Source organism: Monomorium pharaonis, chromosome 4, assembly GCF_013373865.1.
Source record: "Monomorium pharaonis isolate MP-MQ-018 chromosome 4, ASM1337386v2, whole genome shotgun sequence".
In the NCBI taxonomy this organism is placed as follows: domain Eukaryota; kingdom Metazoa; phylum Arthropoda; class Insecta; order Hymenoptera; family Formicidae; genus Monomorium; species Monomorium pharaonis.
In genome coordinates this window covers 1,617,023-1,632,142 of record NC_050470.1, presented here as the reverse complement: position 1 = coordinate 1,632,142, position 15,120 = coordinate 1,617,023, and the positions used below count along the sequence as shown (strand labels likewise).

Here is a 15,120-nt window from a genome sequence, read left to right as displayed (position 1 = left end):
CGAAAGAAATTCATTAAGTAAATTGTCAATGCGGCTACAACAATTTTTAATGTATTTGATGAGATTTGCCCACACAATAAAGCACATTCCAGGAAAAGAACTTTACACGCCAGACATCATCACGTGCTCCAAATAAGGACAGTGTATAGGATAATAAGGACATGGTACATAAACAAGATAGAGTTCTCGTACAAGCAATAGTAGCAGTAGTTGGGGAAATGACTTTCAAACTATCTATTGGTGCAAGTCAAAGGTGCGCAGAAAGCCGCAAAGAGGCTACCCATAATACCTAACTATGTTGGGTATTAACTAACTAACGCGAAGGTTGGTCAAGTCACAAGAATAAAATAGACTCAGAAATACAGGGATTCTTCTTCACATAAATTTCTCGTGTGAAATACGAATCTTTAGCAGAAATGGCTTCTGGCTGACGAAATGTGAATCTTTGTTCTCGCAACGGTACGAAGAAAAACATTCTAAAAAATTTGCATCTAGGTATTATTTGCTACCGCAAACGCGTAAAGGAATCAATGTGATTACCTGATATTTCGTCATAAGATAAGACATGATCGAGAAGTGTCCATATTACCTGGAATATCGGCTTTAAACAATTGAACCTTTAATGCCTTCAAAGTCGCCGCAAAGATCTTGGAAAGTGATGTCACAGACTTATTTACTATATATTCAGGGATTATCTCGTTGTCATGGAGAAGAAACATCAACTCGGATACCAAGGCAAGAAAAACGAAAAAAAGAAAGAAAAATCAGATTAGCAAACCAAACAAAAACACAAAATTAACTTATGATTAAATGTTATGAATTTTAGAAGATGTACAGAAGATATAAAGAATTTATAAAGACATTCTCTATAAAACAACTTATTCATAATTTTTTGTTTATTTATTACATTGCTTATATTCACAAAAAAGAAAAATGTTACAAATTATCTTATTTAATATATTCATATAAACGTAAATAATACGTTTTTTGTGAAAACATTTTATTTCTGTAATATTTGTTTTCCTTACACATAAATGTACTTTTCATAAAATATAGAAATACTTTTTTTACTGTCAACTTTAATCGTATTAGTACTTAAAAAATTAAATAAAAATCTATACTAGTGCCGTAAAACTATAATAATCTTTTGCATTTGTAATCCGATTTCTATAAAAAAAATAAAAACAAAAAAAAACGGGAACTAATCATATAAAATATGATAAAATATTATTATAAAGTAAGAATTAATTATACATACATTAGAACAGATTACTTAATACTAATTTACATGCAAGCTTAATAACTTCGTGAGATGCGCACTTTACTTATTATAAATTGGGTATTATGTTCACATATTAAATATTACCCATAGCTATATGATCATTGGGACAAGTGTTATCATTACGATTTTTTCCAAATTCAACCTGAGATTCATCTTCCAATTCCCAAACAACCGCATCATCGAATTTCTGCTGCTCAGTAAGCCATCCACAAAACATCGTACGTAGAAATAAACCTATAAGTTATATCACGCACATACATATATAAAAATAATAAAAGATAAAATTAATTATATTATATTAAGCAAAAAATAATTAATCTATCTACGGACAAATAATAAAATTCAATTAAAAAACAATGAAAAAAATGCAATATATCCAATAAGATATGTAGTTACGGGCTGCCAACTACAGATATACTTAATACAATAATATATGTTATTGCAGTATCAACATTGTACTTGCATTAACAGCAAATATTATTGTATTGAGTATTTTATGTAGTTGGCAGCCCGCAATTACATTTGTTATTGGCTATATTACTTTTTTTTCTGCATATGAGTTTAAAGCGCTGGCCACTATAAAGGCCATTTACTAACACAAAGGTCTAAATTAAGTTCGGAACACCAACTAAACTTTTTATATGTACAAAGAATCAAATTAACGATTGTTGTAAAAAATATACACTGATATATAGAAAAGCAATGTATTATAATTGTACATACATCCCACGCTTTAGAATTCTTGATCTTGATTTAGATTTTATATAATTTAGTTAAGAAAACATTGCGTTGATTTTTTATCAAAAAAAGGTAAAAATAGAAACAGAAGAAATTGAGAGAAAAGAACAGTGACAGAGAAAAAGAGAAATAAAAAGGAAAAAAGGGATAGATAAAAAGAAAAAAGAAAAAATAGTAAAAGATGGAAAAATATACAAAATGGGAAAGGAAACAAGGGGGGGAAAAAAGGATGTGAAAATAAGAAACACCAAAAAGTGAAATAGGAGAGAAAAAAGCAGAAAAAGAAATAATGAAGAAAAGAAAAAGTGCGAGCTGTAGAGAAAGTAGATAATTTCTGCAAGTAGAGAAAGTAGATAATTTCTAGTATCTCATTACAGCTATATAAAATTATGTTAAAATAAAAAAATGTAATTTTTTTATGTGATACATCTTAAAAGAAATATAGTTTTTACATTTCACAATTTATATTTAAAAGATAAATGAAACATATTGAATTTTTTACATTTCTTCATTAATAAATGACTACAAATATTAATCATTGCAAATATTGATGTAAAATTGATTTTTCCAAGATGTATGTAATTTAAATTATGTTTATGCACTAAAAAAAAATAAGTTTTAGTATGTTTATATTATCAAATACATATAACAAATTAATTATTTTTTTGACATACAAATAGAAATTTATATATATTTTTATTTATATTAATAATTTAATATAATATTGCAATAAGAAATTATATTCAAAATTTAATTAATAAAATTAAAGCTATCTTTTATTTATTTTTCTAGTATTTGTTACAAAATGCGACATAAACATTAATTAGAAGTACCTGTTATTAATCCAGAAACAATAGAGATCCCAAGGGTGACTGCCAGTGCCAGTAATTGATATCCAGCTTGCTGATATGCCGTCCTGTTGAATCCCGCTGATATTCGATAATTATAATCTCGCATTTCACTAAATTTGAAAGTTTCTGCACTTGGCGCCCGCGCAGGAAAGATCTATTAATAAATATATTATTAAAGACGTTAATTTTTGTTATTTTAAATTAACAAAAATTATAAATTTGGATTAAATTTGCAATATCATCAAAGCTTTATTTTTCAATTATTTCATTTTTTAATTATGAAATTTAATGTGCATATTTTAATGAAAAGCGAATAAAAAGTAGAACAAAACACATATGTAGTATATACAGTTCATGTCATATATGTAGTATATACAGTTTTTCGTACTATCAATAAATATATTCCAAGTAATTAATTTAGATAATATGCGTAAAATAATTATTATTTTTTTATTATACTGACGGAATTCTATGCGGTAATTACTGTAAAAATTATTAAAAATCACTATGGTCAAATTATCGTTTCACACAGAAACATACAAGAGAGTTTATTACACGTAAACGATGAAATGATTAATTCAAGTCGGCGAAATTACGTACTTCATACAGAGAATAATCATAAGTGGCTTCCGTAGCCAAGCCTGCCATAAGCGCACCAAAAAATGCAGCTAGAACTCCTGGCATCCCATGTAAGTTGTGTACTCCGCAAGTGTCATGGATATGAAGATGTTTCTGTATAATTGGCTGTAAAAAAAAGAGATAAGAAAATTGATATAAAAATAATTAATTAGAAATAAAATAGTAAATATATTTCTTGAATTTATGATGATCTTAAACATGAATAAATGATCTTAAAACATATATGTATATAATAATAAAATATATATATGATAATATTACCGTAAGATATTTGTATCCTAAGACACTAATTATACCAGATACAGCGCCGATTATCAGAGCACCCAGTGGTTCACACATCATACCTATGTGCATTGAGAAATCTGAATTAGAGAAAGCATACTTGAATCCTGAACAAGAGAATGAGATAATTCAATAATCCTAATTAAAAATACTCTCTTTAGACAAAAGTGTTTATATTTTATCACGTTTTAATACAACGTATTTATAACAATGCAATATTCCTGCAAAATGACTACAAAAGTTATGTTATATATTATTTTTATTCCCTTTTTTTATTCTCTATTCTTTATTTTAATAAACATGAATAATGCACTACATATTTAAAACAAAAGAAAAAGGAGTTTACACCTCCTATAACATTTACATATGAAGAAACTCAAAATTAAAATAAATAATATGTTAATTATTAAAAAATTATAATGTAGTATTGTAAACCTAAATATATATGGAATTAATATTTATATAATGTTCATAATATAATATAGATTTGTACACATTATAAAGAGTGAATAATTGTCTAGCATATACACCTGCAGCTGTGCCAATAGCTACGCCTCCAGCCAGAGTCGAGTTTTGCACGTGTACCATGTTAAATTTGTTGTCCTTGGAAACCAATGCAGACACGGCGAACGTAATCACGCAGCTCGCGGATATTGATAACAGAGTGTTGATTACAGCCCGCTGTTGATCATCTCCTGTCAATGCAGCGCCATTGAATGACGGCCAAAATAGCCATAAAAACACCGTACCTGAAGATAGTGATTCATAAAACATTTTATTATCTCATTTTAGCGGTTAAATCTTTAAAAAATCAATAAAATTATATTAAAAAGTAGATGAAAGTTCTAATTTTACTAAAAGTCGCTCTCCATCATTATTATAGAGAAATAGCTAATTTGAAATCTACCGATCATGGCGAAAACATCTGATTGATATGACGATCCTTCCAGATCATATTCCTTCGGTTTTTCCTTCATTCCGAGTACGAAGCTAATCGCTAATCCGAAATATGCGCCAAACACATGGACGAACATACTGTCACCAGCATCAACGGCCTAACAAATGTGTGTGAACAAAGTTCATAAAATATATTTTTAGAAAAAAAAATATATTTTGTCATATATTTATAATAAAAGAGTGGATTTATTTTCAAATTTTTTATTTGATCTCAATTTTATTTTGATTATTATTTTTCATTAATCTAAAACATTTGTAGATATATATTTTGTAGATTCTTTATCATATCAGTGTTCTTTTACCTAATCAATAATTGGAAATATTGTTTTATTACTCACTATAGTTTATGATTGAATTATTCTGATTGTAAAACTAGAAATACTAGACTTACCATAAATAGTTGTTCGCCTACATATTTATTAATGGTAAACATAATCAATTCCATTATCCCCATGAACACCAGTTGCATATATGTCACTTTGCCTAAAACTGCTCCCATAGAAATAAGCGGCGTAGCGACAGCAACATCAGCACTAAGAAGACTAAAAAATTCCACAATAATACATAATAAAGAAATAAATTTATTTAGTTTCTCTTGTATAAAAGGCTAATTTTATTTTTAATAATAATTTTTAATTAATAAAGTATTAAGAAACCAAATTTACATCTTTTCTTATTTGCAAAATAAAACTAATTAAAAATATTATCCAATTTCTTTATTTTTTAGTATTTAATATCAATCTTCGTATTTAATATTAATAGTGAACACACTACCTATTTAATGACAGATAAGCTTTGTTGCCTAACTTTACATTCATTATGCCGTCGCAGATTAAAGCCACCTGGATGAGAATTGCGCCTACGAGGAAGGTCAAACCAACAGCGCTCTGGCTGTATTTTTTGAGAAATGTCATCAGAAAGCCAAAACCGATGAAAATCATTACGTGAACATCTTGATACACTGTATCATTTTAGACAAATCCAAGAACAAAAAAGTGTTTTAGAAGCGATATATTTCGCTTATCTCATTACAGTAAATATATTATAACTTTTTTATCTATGTAAAAATTTGTTATAATCTAAAATAGATATTGTATGATTATGCAGATGAACAATAAAAAATTAAGTCTGTAGTAGATGTATTTAAAAAGACACAAAATGTTATTTATAATTATAAATATATTTGTGCATTTAGTTTTAATTTACATGTATTATAGTTTAATTTTTCTTAGCTATTATTTTGTACATTTTTTGCTTTATTATTTTTACTTTATTTACTGTTTTATTTTTTTAATATTTTATTTTATACTATTATATATATCGTATTATTTAAGAATGGGAATTATACAGAAATAAAAGTAGGGTGTTACTTGTAACATTATTATCGTTACCTCTTTTTATAGTAACAATTTAGTGATAATGTCAAATTTTTAAATAATGATAAAGTGAGAACTGGAAAAGTCACTTTTATAAAACGTAATCGTTACCATTATGTATTATTCATTGAAAAAAGGAATTAATACCGATATTTATCAAAATACCTTATATCTTATATATGTATAGTAATTTCACTCTTCTAAAATATGGCATAAATGCAACGGTTTTCTAGAATTCTTTTTTTAATTAAAAAGAAGGCAATAAATATTTTGTATTTTTAATAGTAATATATATTATAAATTTTTGAGATATAATTTGTTATTCTTAAATATAATAGTGAATATAATACTTGATAAAATAAGTTTTTGTTCGTAAGTGCACATATAACGAAATTATCTTATTTGTTATGTAACAAACAAAAGTAACATTACTGATGCATTATTCGTAAGCTAAACATACGAATCTTTAAAATTTTTTTTAATGCTTTGTGCACTACTTCAGAGTTCAATAATTTCAATATTATATATGTTTTTGAAAAATTCTTTTTCAAGAATATATATGTATATATATGAAAAAGATAGAATATCAAAAAGATGAATTGATAGTAGATAAAAAAACAAGAAAAAATGGGAATAAAAGAAGAAAGAAAATAGTGAGAAATTACAGTATCAATACAGAACTTACATATATATCTGACGGATAGAGAGTTCGATTTTCCATTTAAATGAGGTGCGATGCTATTCTGTCGGTTGCTGGCATCCGCCTCGGGGGCGTAATCATATATAGCAAGAAAAGCACATAACAACAAGCCCTCGATAAAAAGAAGCAAGATCGCGCGTTCTCGTCCATCGCACATCAACATTGTGTGGCACTTATGTACCAACGAAGCTATCGTATTGCGTGGTGTTTCGTGCACTTTTAAAAAATTGTTATTGACATTTTCGTATTTTGTGTGGAGATTTCTTTTCAACGCATTTGAATTTAATTTGTTGAAAATGAAAGTTTCTGATTAACGTTAATCTTAAATCTTAAAATTATAACGCAGTCTATCAAAATTTTTGTTATATTTTATATAAATATAAACACTAAAATTAATTTTGTATTAATATTGTATAAATTAATTTTACAATTATTGTGTAATCACAATTATTTCTAAAAGAAGTAACATATGCATAAACTAATTAAAATTGGACATAATTCTTCTTTTAAAAATAATTTTTATATAATCAATTAAAAAAAAACCTTTTAGATATTTGTAATTTAATTTAATACAAAATTTTATCAATAATCTCTTTTTTTACAACATCTTTATTTAATTTTATTTAAAATAGCTATAATTTATTGATTATATTAATGTATGTTACTTGAAAAAAGATTACGTAGTTGAAGATCCATTAAGCTCAATGATAAACTTAATACTTCAGGTATACCATTAATTGGAAAAAACGTTGATATGACAGTTCACTGACAAACGTTGGAGACAAACTGTTTCCATGACTAAATGTACAAATAAAATCTTTTCAACAAATCTGTTGACACATTATAGCAATATTTAACAAAGAAAAGAGGTCAGAAGACCCGACCCATAACTCTGTTATTCAAATGCTAAAGTGTATTTCTTTTCTTTTGTGCAACGCACAAATATATGTACATATATAAAAAATTCTATTTTAATTTTTCTATGCAACTTTTTGATTGGAGAAATATTAGTCATTTGAACAAATGTTTCGGATTAAACTTATTTTGCTTTAAATAAAACATTTATCTTAATAAGCTTTCATAAAACATTTGATAAAGTAACTTTTTAATTATTTTATCTTAATATTTTTGTGTCTAAAATGACAAACAGATTCGATTTTTTATTGTATTTTCTGCATAATAAAGATAAAATAATATATTTTTTAAACAATATTTTATAAATAAATAAAAACTTTTTGTTATTAAACAAAAATTGTCAAATATACTTTGTCTCTTTTTCTTATATTTATTTTCCTTTCTCTTCATCATTTTTTTTCTTTTTTTTACCAAAAACAAACCTAAATAGTTAGAGTAAACTTGATTTACTTACTTGGGTAAACTCGTAATGGATCATCTTCAGGTTTCTTGGTTTGTGCGGATTTATTACCTACAAGTATAATTAATATTTATTTTAATCAGTGGAAGCTGTATATAGTAAATAAAATACATTTAAAAAATTGAAAAAGTAGATTACTTATTGACAAAACAAACTCTTAAAGTTTTTACAATTACAATTTTTTTATAAATATTAAACAGTGTCCTAGTCTTAATTATGTAAGTTGTATCATAACATAATCAAAGTTCATATACACGTACGCATTTATATGTGTATGTATAATATACATATATGTGTTATACACTAACCAGTGTGATTTTTTAGCAAATTAGCATTTGCTTCTGGACCATACGTCATCATTGTCCCTATTAGCGCAATTAAGATGATCTCAAGCAGAAACAGCACCAGTACTTGCTGTTTTTCAGTGACAGCCGAGAACATTATCTGTAAAAAAAAAAAGAAAAATTTATTTAAATATTTAAAACAATTATTTTTGTTTACGATTAATTATTAATTTGCTATCAAAGATTTTTATTTTGGATAAGTATGGTAACACAAATTTTTATTTATAGCTAACTTTTAAAAAAGAGAAATTTTTTAAAAATTTCTTATTTTACTTTTTGTATTATTGTTGTTATTATTATTTTTATTTAATTAAAATTTTTTTTAATTGAAAGAATAAAATTATTTATTTATTTATAATATTTTAATACTTTAGTACTGTTTGATTTTTGCGCTTATAACTTGATTAATTGATTTCCTCGATAGATTGTCAACCAATTTACAAAGTTTCTCTGTTTTTTTATTATGTTATTATTATTTTTTTTATTCGACATCTGTAAGGAGGTATTAGGTATGTAATAAAATTTTGTTAAATAAAGATAAACATTTTTTAATGTTATAAAAAAATGTTTAATTGCTCATAAATATTTGCCTACTTATATCTTTCTATATTGGTAAACTTATTTAAAAGTCTAAAGTAATATTCTTTAGAAGACACGTACTTTGCACACCCATAACTTTTCATATACATTATAAATTTTATACATTATGAATGGGCAAATATCCATAAGCAGTAATTTGCATATCAATCGGTACGATACCTTTCCCATCGTATTTTGATAATTCAAGTTAATCAAATTGTCAATCGTGCCTCTTACAACGATGATTTTCTGTCTCGCACATTCACTGAAAAAATATATTTTATCGCTCACTTTTGCTGACTTACTTGCTCGTTAAATTTTATGAGAGACACGAAAAATGATATAAAACTAAATTAATTTTTATTTGTCATAGTAATAAATTAATAAAAAACGTAAGTAAAAAGTAAAGAATGTATACATTTGTTATCTAAGTATTGTTATTAACTTATTTTATTATTAATTAATTTTATAAAATATTTTTATATCAACAATTTTTACATACAATTAATAGAAAAAAATCTTCATATATAAATGTATAAATAAAAAATTTATTTTTTGTAAAAAAGTCTCATATATTTGCACATATCTTGCATTTGTTATATCGTTTGCTTTATATCTATATATCAGATTAGAATTTTAGTTCATACATTATATTTCTTTCACATATTCAATAATATGGAATAAATGCTATTTTATAAGATTAATTAAATTGAAATAGCAAATTTAAATGGTCAGATAAGACATGAGCAGCAGTGGAAATAATTTTGTTGAATAATCTGTATCGGTTTAACTGGGTATAGAAGTAAGTTTATATATACTATTGTGTTTATCTTTCTATGAATATGTGTGTGTGTGTGTGTGTGTGTGTGTGTGTGTGTGTGTGTGTGTGTGTGCAATACAGAATGTCCCAATTTGAATGTAATTGTGAAAATCCAAATGTCATTGACCTCGTCACACCATAAGTACGCGCATAATTTTTATTGGATATCACACTTATAGATTTTAATAGAAGTGTCACTCGTGGAACTGAATCACTATTACACTAAATGTTATAATATTAATTATAATATAGTATTACAAGTACAGTAATAACTGTAAAGTTATTATCCAATTTCTGATCTGATTTTCACTCTTAGTGAGCCGTGGTCGACGTGGGAAACGTCGCTTGTCGCACGATGTCGCAAATCATTCTGCCTCGTTTAAGCCTCGTTTAAATACCCCATACTAAGGGTCATCCCATGATCATCATTCCTGTTTATATGAACCCCAAGCTACAGAGAATTGATAACAATTGTCATCTTTACCTGATTTCGAACGGCCTTGTTATTTCAACAATATAAATATATGAAATACTTGTTGTTTATAAATAAAAGAATTTTTTTTATTTATTCTACATATGTGAATTCAAATTATCACGAACATGAAGTTAAAACTGGCATTTGTAATAATTTATTTAAAAAAAAAACAAAACATAAATATTTTAAATGTGTATAATTATCATATAATTTCAACATATTTTTTAAATACCAGCTTCTTTCGTTATGTAATACTGTCTGTAGCATATGTTATAACATATATTGTATTAAAGAAATTATGATTATAAAACTTGCTATTAATATGCAAATTTTTATCGTTTTTTACTATTTAACAATTTAATAACTAAATTTAAAAAGTGCTTAACTAAGATTACTACTAAAAAACTTTCATAAAATTAATATAAATATTTAGTATTTATAATTTATTGTACTATTATTATATTATTATAATTTAATTTAGTAATTTGTTTTATAATAATTTGTTTAATAAATTTTAAAAAGTTTTATTTTAGTAACTTTCTTTTCGGTTTCTTCTGGTAACTTTATTTTATTTTATTATTATTTATTTTTTCTTTTCTTTTTGTTTAATTAGAAAAAATTAATTTTTTTGTTATAATATCGTCATACATTAATATATCTATTTTTATATTTTATATCATCATTTTTATATTACCATTTTTATGCAATAAAATAAAAATATTTATTAAACGCAGTGTATTTTTTATATGTTTATTTACATTTTACAAATTCCAGATTTGTTTTCTGGATGAAATATTATTTTTTGTAAAAAATTCTTTACAATATTTTGAGAGAGGAAATAACAGATGTTTGTTAGCATTATTCTTAAATTGATTATCAATTTAATATCATAATTTACTGTATTTTTATTTAACTTATAATTATGTTTTAAAATAAAAAATTTATTCGGTGTGCAATTTGATGAACTTGAACAGATATATAAAATGATATGAGTAAAAAATTCAACGATCTAAATAAAGCTTATTTTTAATAAAGTTATGTTTTCAATATCGGTTGATAGTGTCTTATTATTATTCAATATTTTACACTTTATCACTTTCTATTCTCCATGAATATATAAAAAATTTAGTTTATTTATAGTTACCTTATGAAAGAATGTGTCAAAAAGATTGCTCACATAAAGGTATTATATTATATATATGGATTATAAATTGATAGGTAAATAATTAATAAATAAACAAGATTATGCAAGCGTAGGGTACAACATTATAAATATTTATAAAATTTGACAATATAATTAATTTTTAAGACTGTTGCAAAATTTTCTCTAATATATAATAAAACAATATGTGATAGATAAATAAAATTATTTTTTAGTAGTAAGATTGATGTTACAAACATATTATCTATTAACGATACAAACATATTATCTATTAACATCCTATACATCAACTGCGCGTGCAAGGATGAGAATGTGAAACTGTCTCTGATAATAAAACAGTGCTTACACGCAAGCACTCAATGCGGTTAAAATTGTATACGTCCTTGAAAAAACTTAAAAAATAAATTCTACCACATAAGCTTATATTTATATAAAGCTATTAACAAAATTAATTTTTTTAAATTTATCATAAGTCTTTCAAATTATAAAAGATTATTATATTGTCTTCTTTTAATATTTCGAATTTAATAAACATTCATGTAAATAGTATAATTTATATTTTACAAAAACATAAATAATCTAATAAAATTTTGTAAATTAATCTGAGAATTTATATTCCTATTTATCACAAAATTATTACTACCATATTGTTGCAATAATGTTCAATAACAATGTAACATTTTTAAATGTCATATTTAACGTATTATATACATCAAGAAACCTAAAAAGATATAATAAACTTTGATCATAACTTGGAAATAATAATTTTTAAAACATTTTAATAATATTTCGACAAAATCGTATATACAATCTTTTTAAAATATTCATACAATATTATTTTTTAATGTTCAAAAAATACATATAAAATTAACATTTCTAATTTCTAAAGACAGCTGTCAAAATTCAATGTGTTTAATGTTAATTATAACAAATTAAATATAATTTATTCAACGTTGGCAGTTTTTAATAAACATTAACAAATTTGCAGAGAGTCAAAAGTAAAAATATGATAAAATTATATATTTGACGAAGTCAAAAAAATTTTTTGTGTTTCTGTCTTTCTCTCTCTCTTGATATCTCTAGTTAAATTGTTCTTTATAATATTCTTCGTTTTCTCTATACAAAATTATTGTTATGATATTATATTCTATAATATTCATACTGTCAGATATAAATTTCCAAAATTTATATAACAATTAAACAATAACAATCTTTCTATTATTTTACTCTTCTTTTTTTTCTTCTTATTTTTTCTTAAGTACTTTTAATTTCGTTTTTCTTGCGAAAAACTGTCAACAATAAAATCACTTACATGGCTTTTTAAAGAAAAAATTTATTTTTTACTTTTTAAATAAATTGCAACGATTATAAAATAAACCATCTATACAAAGATAGCTGGTAAAATTCAATTGCAATGATAGTTACTTTCGCAGCACGAAGTAAGCGCAGCAAAAGAACCAATCAGCATCGCAGAAAAGCGGCAACAATAAAATGGTAACATCTTTTTATAAAGTGGATGTTATTTCGGATATTTTAAAAGAAAATAAAATTTCATTTGTAAACTAACTTCTTACTTACCTTTATATTGTATAACTGCTTTATAAAAAACAGGATATTGAAGGTAATTGATAAATTTTTTTATGTTCACAGATTGTTTTTACATAGAATGATCTGTCTCTCTGACACAAATTGTTTTTGCATCGCGAGTATTAGACGAAATTTGAAGGTTGTACTGATATCGGCAAGGAATAATTTGATTTTGCGAACAAAATCACGGGACGTCTAACCACGAGGACAAGCAAAACGATACTCGACCGAAGAAAACGAATAGTTCAATGCCAGTGGACAGATGACACGCGATCGATTTGCTCTGCTCAGGGAAATCGACGGTCAACATGTACCGATATAATTAGACTGCATGTCGAACATAAGACAAACAAGTCGCCATTTGTAGTCGCGATCTGACATTCTATGATCCACAGTGTAAAATCTGTGTAACCGGATAAAAATTAACTATTTTAGAATACACCGTTTTAATCGCAAAATCTATATAATTCTATTAACTTTTATTTAAAAAAGAAATTTTTGAATAAAATTGTTTAGTATTTTTGGAGGTACATGAGAAAATAAAAGCGTGACCTCAACTGTGGTCTCTAAAATCAGAGATCAATTCGATTTTATTAATCAAATTGTTTATTCATATTTTTCATCAATTTTCTCAACCAAAGTAAATATTTAATGTAAAAATACACATATAATTATATAATTAAATTAATCTTTAAGGTGATCTTAAATATGAAAATCGGCTATAAATACCGGTCCAACCAAAATCATTACAAATTTCCCGTATAATATAATTTCCAGAAAAATTTAATACATATAATGTTAAAATAAAAAATAAAAATTAAAAATTGTAAATGTTGTTACAGGAAATTGTTAAATTACAATCAGTAAAAAGTCATTAAAATTAGTAAAAATTTACTCATTTTTAATTAAATAACTTATAAATGAAATAAATACACTAATCTTTCAGTAATTATACACTAATGTTATACGATCTTTTTTTAAATTTCAAATAAATCAAGAAATATTCTTTAAAATTTTTGTATACTTAGAAATCACTTCATGTATTAAAAAATTTTGAAAACCATGTTACGGAGGTACGTTTACGCAATAAGTTAGACGCAGTAGTCATAGTTCTTATATTTAAGACCATCTTAAAGACCCATCTACAATGTGCTTCGTTACATGCTATTCACTTCTTGCCTATTGTTTTTTGCCTTTTTGCGCACTATTTTATCGATAATGTGTTTCTTGTCATGTATTTCTTTTTCGGAGTTAGTCAACATTTTATCTCGCCAGTTTTGATAAAACAATGCATGGAAAGATAAAAAAAGTAAATATTCAATGTCTCAAAGATAAAAAAATATTGAAATTTAAAAAATTTGAACAATATTGCGAAACATCATAATACTGAACTCTAAAAAATGACGCAATGTTTTGAAAATATTCCAAAAATTAACGTATAAAAATAACATCTTAAAATATAAATTTCTTGCGCAATTTCAAAAATATTTTATGAAATTTTTTAGACATTGTCTTAATTTTTAGTTTTCGGCATTAAGATAATTTTTCATAACATTGCTCGTCCACAGCAAAAAAGTAACAGACAAACAATAAGAAAAAGAAATCATAAAGCACACTGTAGATTAACCTTAAATATATCTCAAGATGTTATAAGCCGATTATAAGAGCCGTATTTAGCATCTTAAAACATTACTTAAGACAGTCTTGAAATAAAAATCGACTGTAAATACATTGGCCTTAGTACAGAAAATAAGAAACTAATTATCTATTCTGAAACAAAAATGTAATTAACGATTTGTCACATAAGGATATTTCACATTTATACACAATAAACGCTTACAATTCGTGTAACTTATGTCAGTGTCTTTAAAAAAGTTAATAATAAAACTCTTTTGAAACAAACATGAATGTAAGAAGTAAACTAATTCTATAATATAATTCGCTTTTGCAATA

The 15,120-nt window shown here is 25.0% G+C and overlaps 1 protein-coding gene across 8 annotated transcripts; it reads right to left on the bottom strand.

The window, feature by feature from the left end:
* Window positions 1-989: 989 nt before the first annotated feature.
* On the bottom strand, window positions 990-13,366 carry LOC105840418 (ammonium transporter Rh type A). Of its 8 annotated transcripts, none has more exons than XM_012687338.3 (12): window positions 10,208-10,333; window positions 9,304-9,388; window positions 8,509-8,644; window positions 8,195-8,251; window positions 5,524-5,710; window positions 5,141-5,291; window positions 4,700-4,847; window positions 4,323-4,541; window positions 3,772-3,854; window positions 3,472-3,615; window positions 2,854-3,025; window positions 1,356-1,516 (listed from the first exon to the last, which is right to left on the bottom strand). In XM_012687338.3, the coding sequence occupies exons 2-12, from the start codon at window positions 9,310-9,312 to the stop codon at window positions 1,356-1,358; spliced, it is 1,467 nt and encodes a 488-aa protein (XP_012542792.1). In that variant the 5' UTR covers window positions 9,313-9,388; window positions 10,208-10,333. The 8 variants fall into 8 exon arrangements, with proteins under 8 accessions (XP_012542790.1, XP_012542792.1, XP_012542791.1 ...); XM_012687337.3 differs by having other exon boundaries at window positions 10,202-10,332; XM_012687339.3 differs by lacking the exon at window positions 10,208-10,333 and adding an exon at window positions 10,071-10,203.
* Window positions 13,367-15,120: the final 1,754 nt, after the last annotated feature.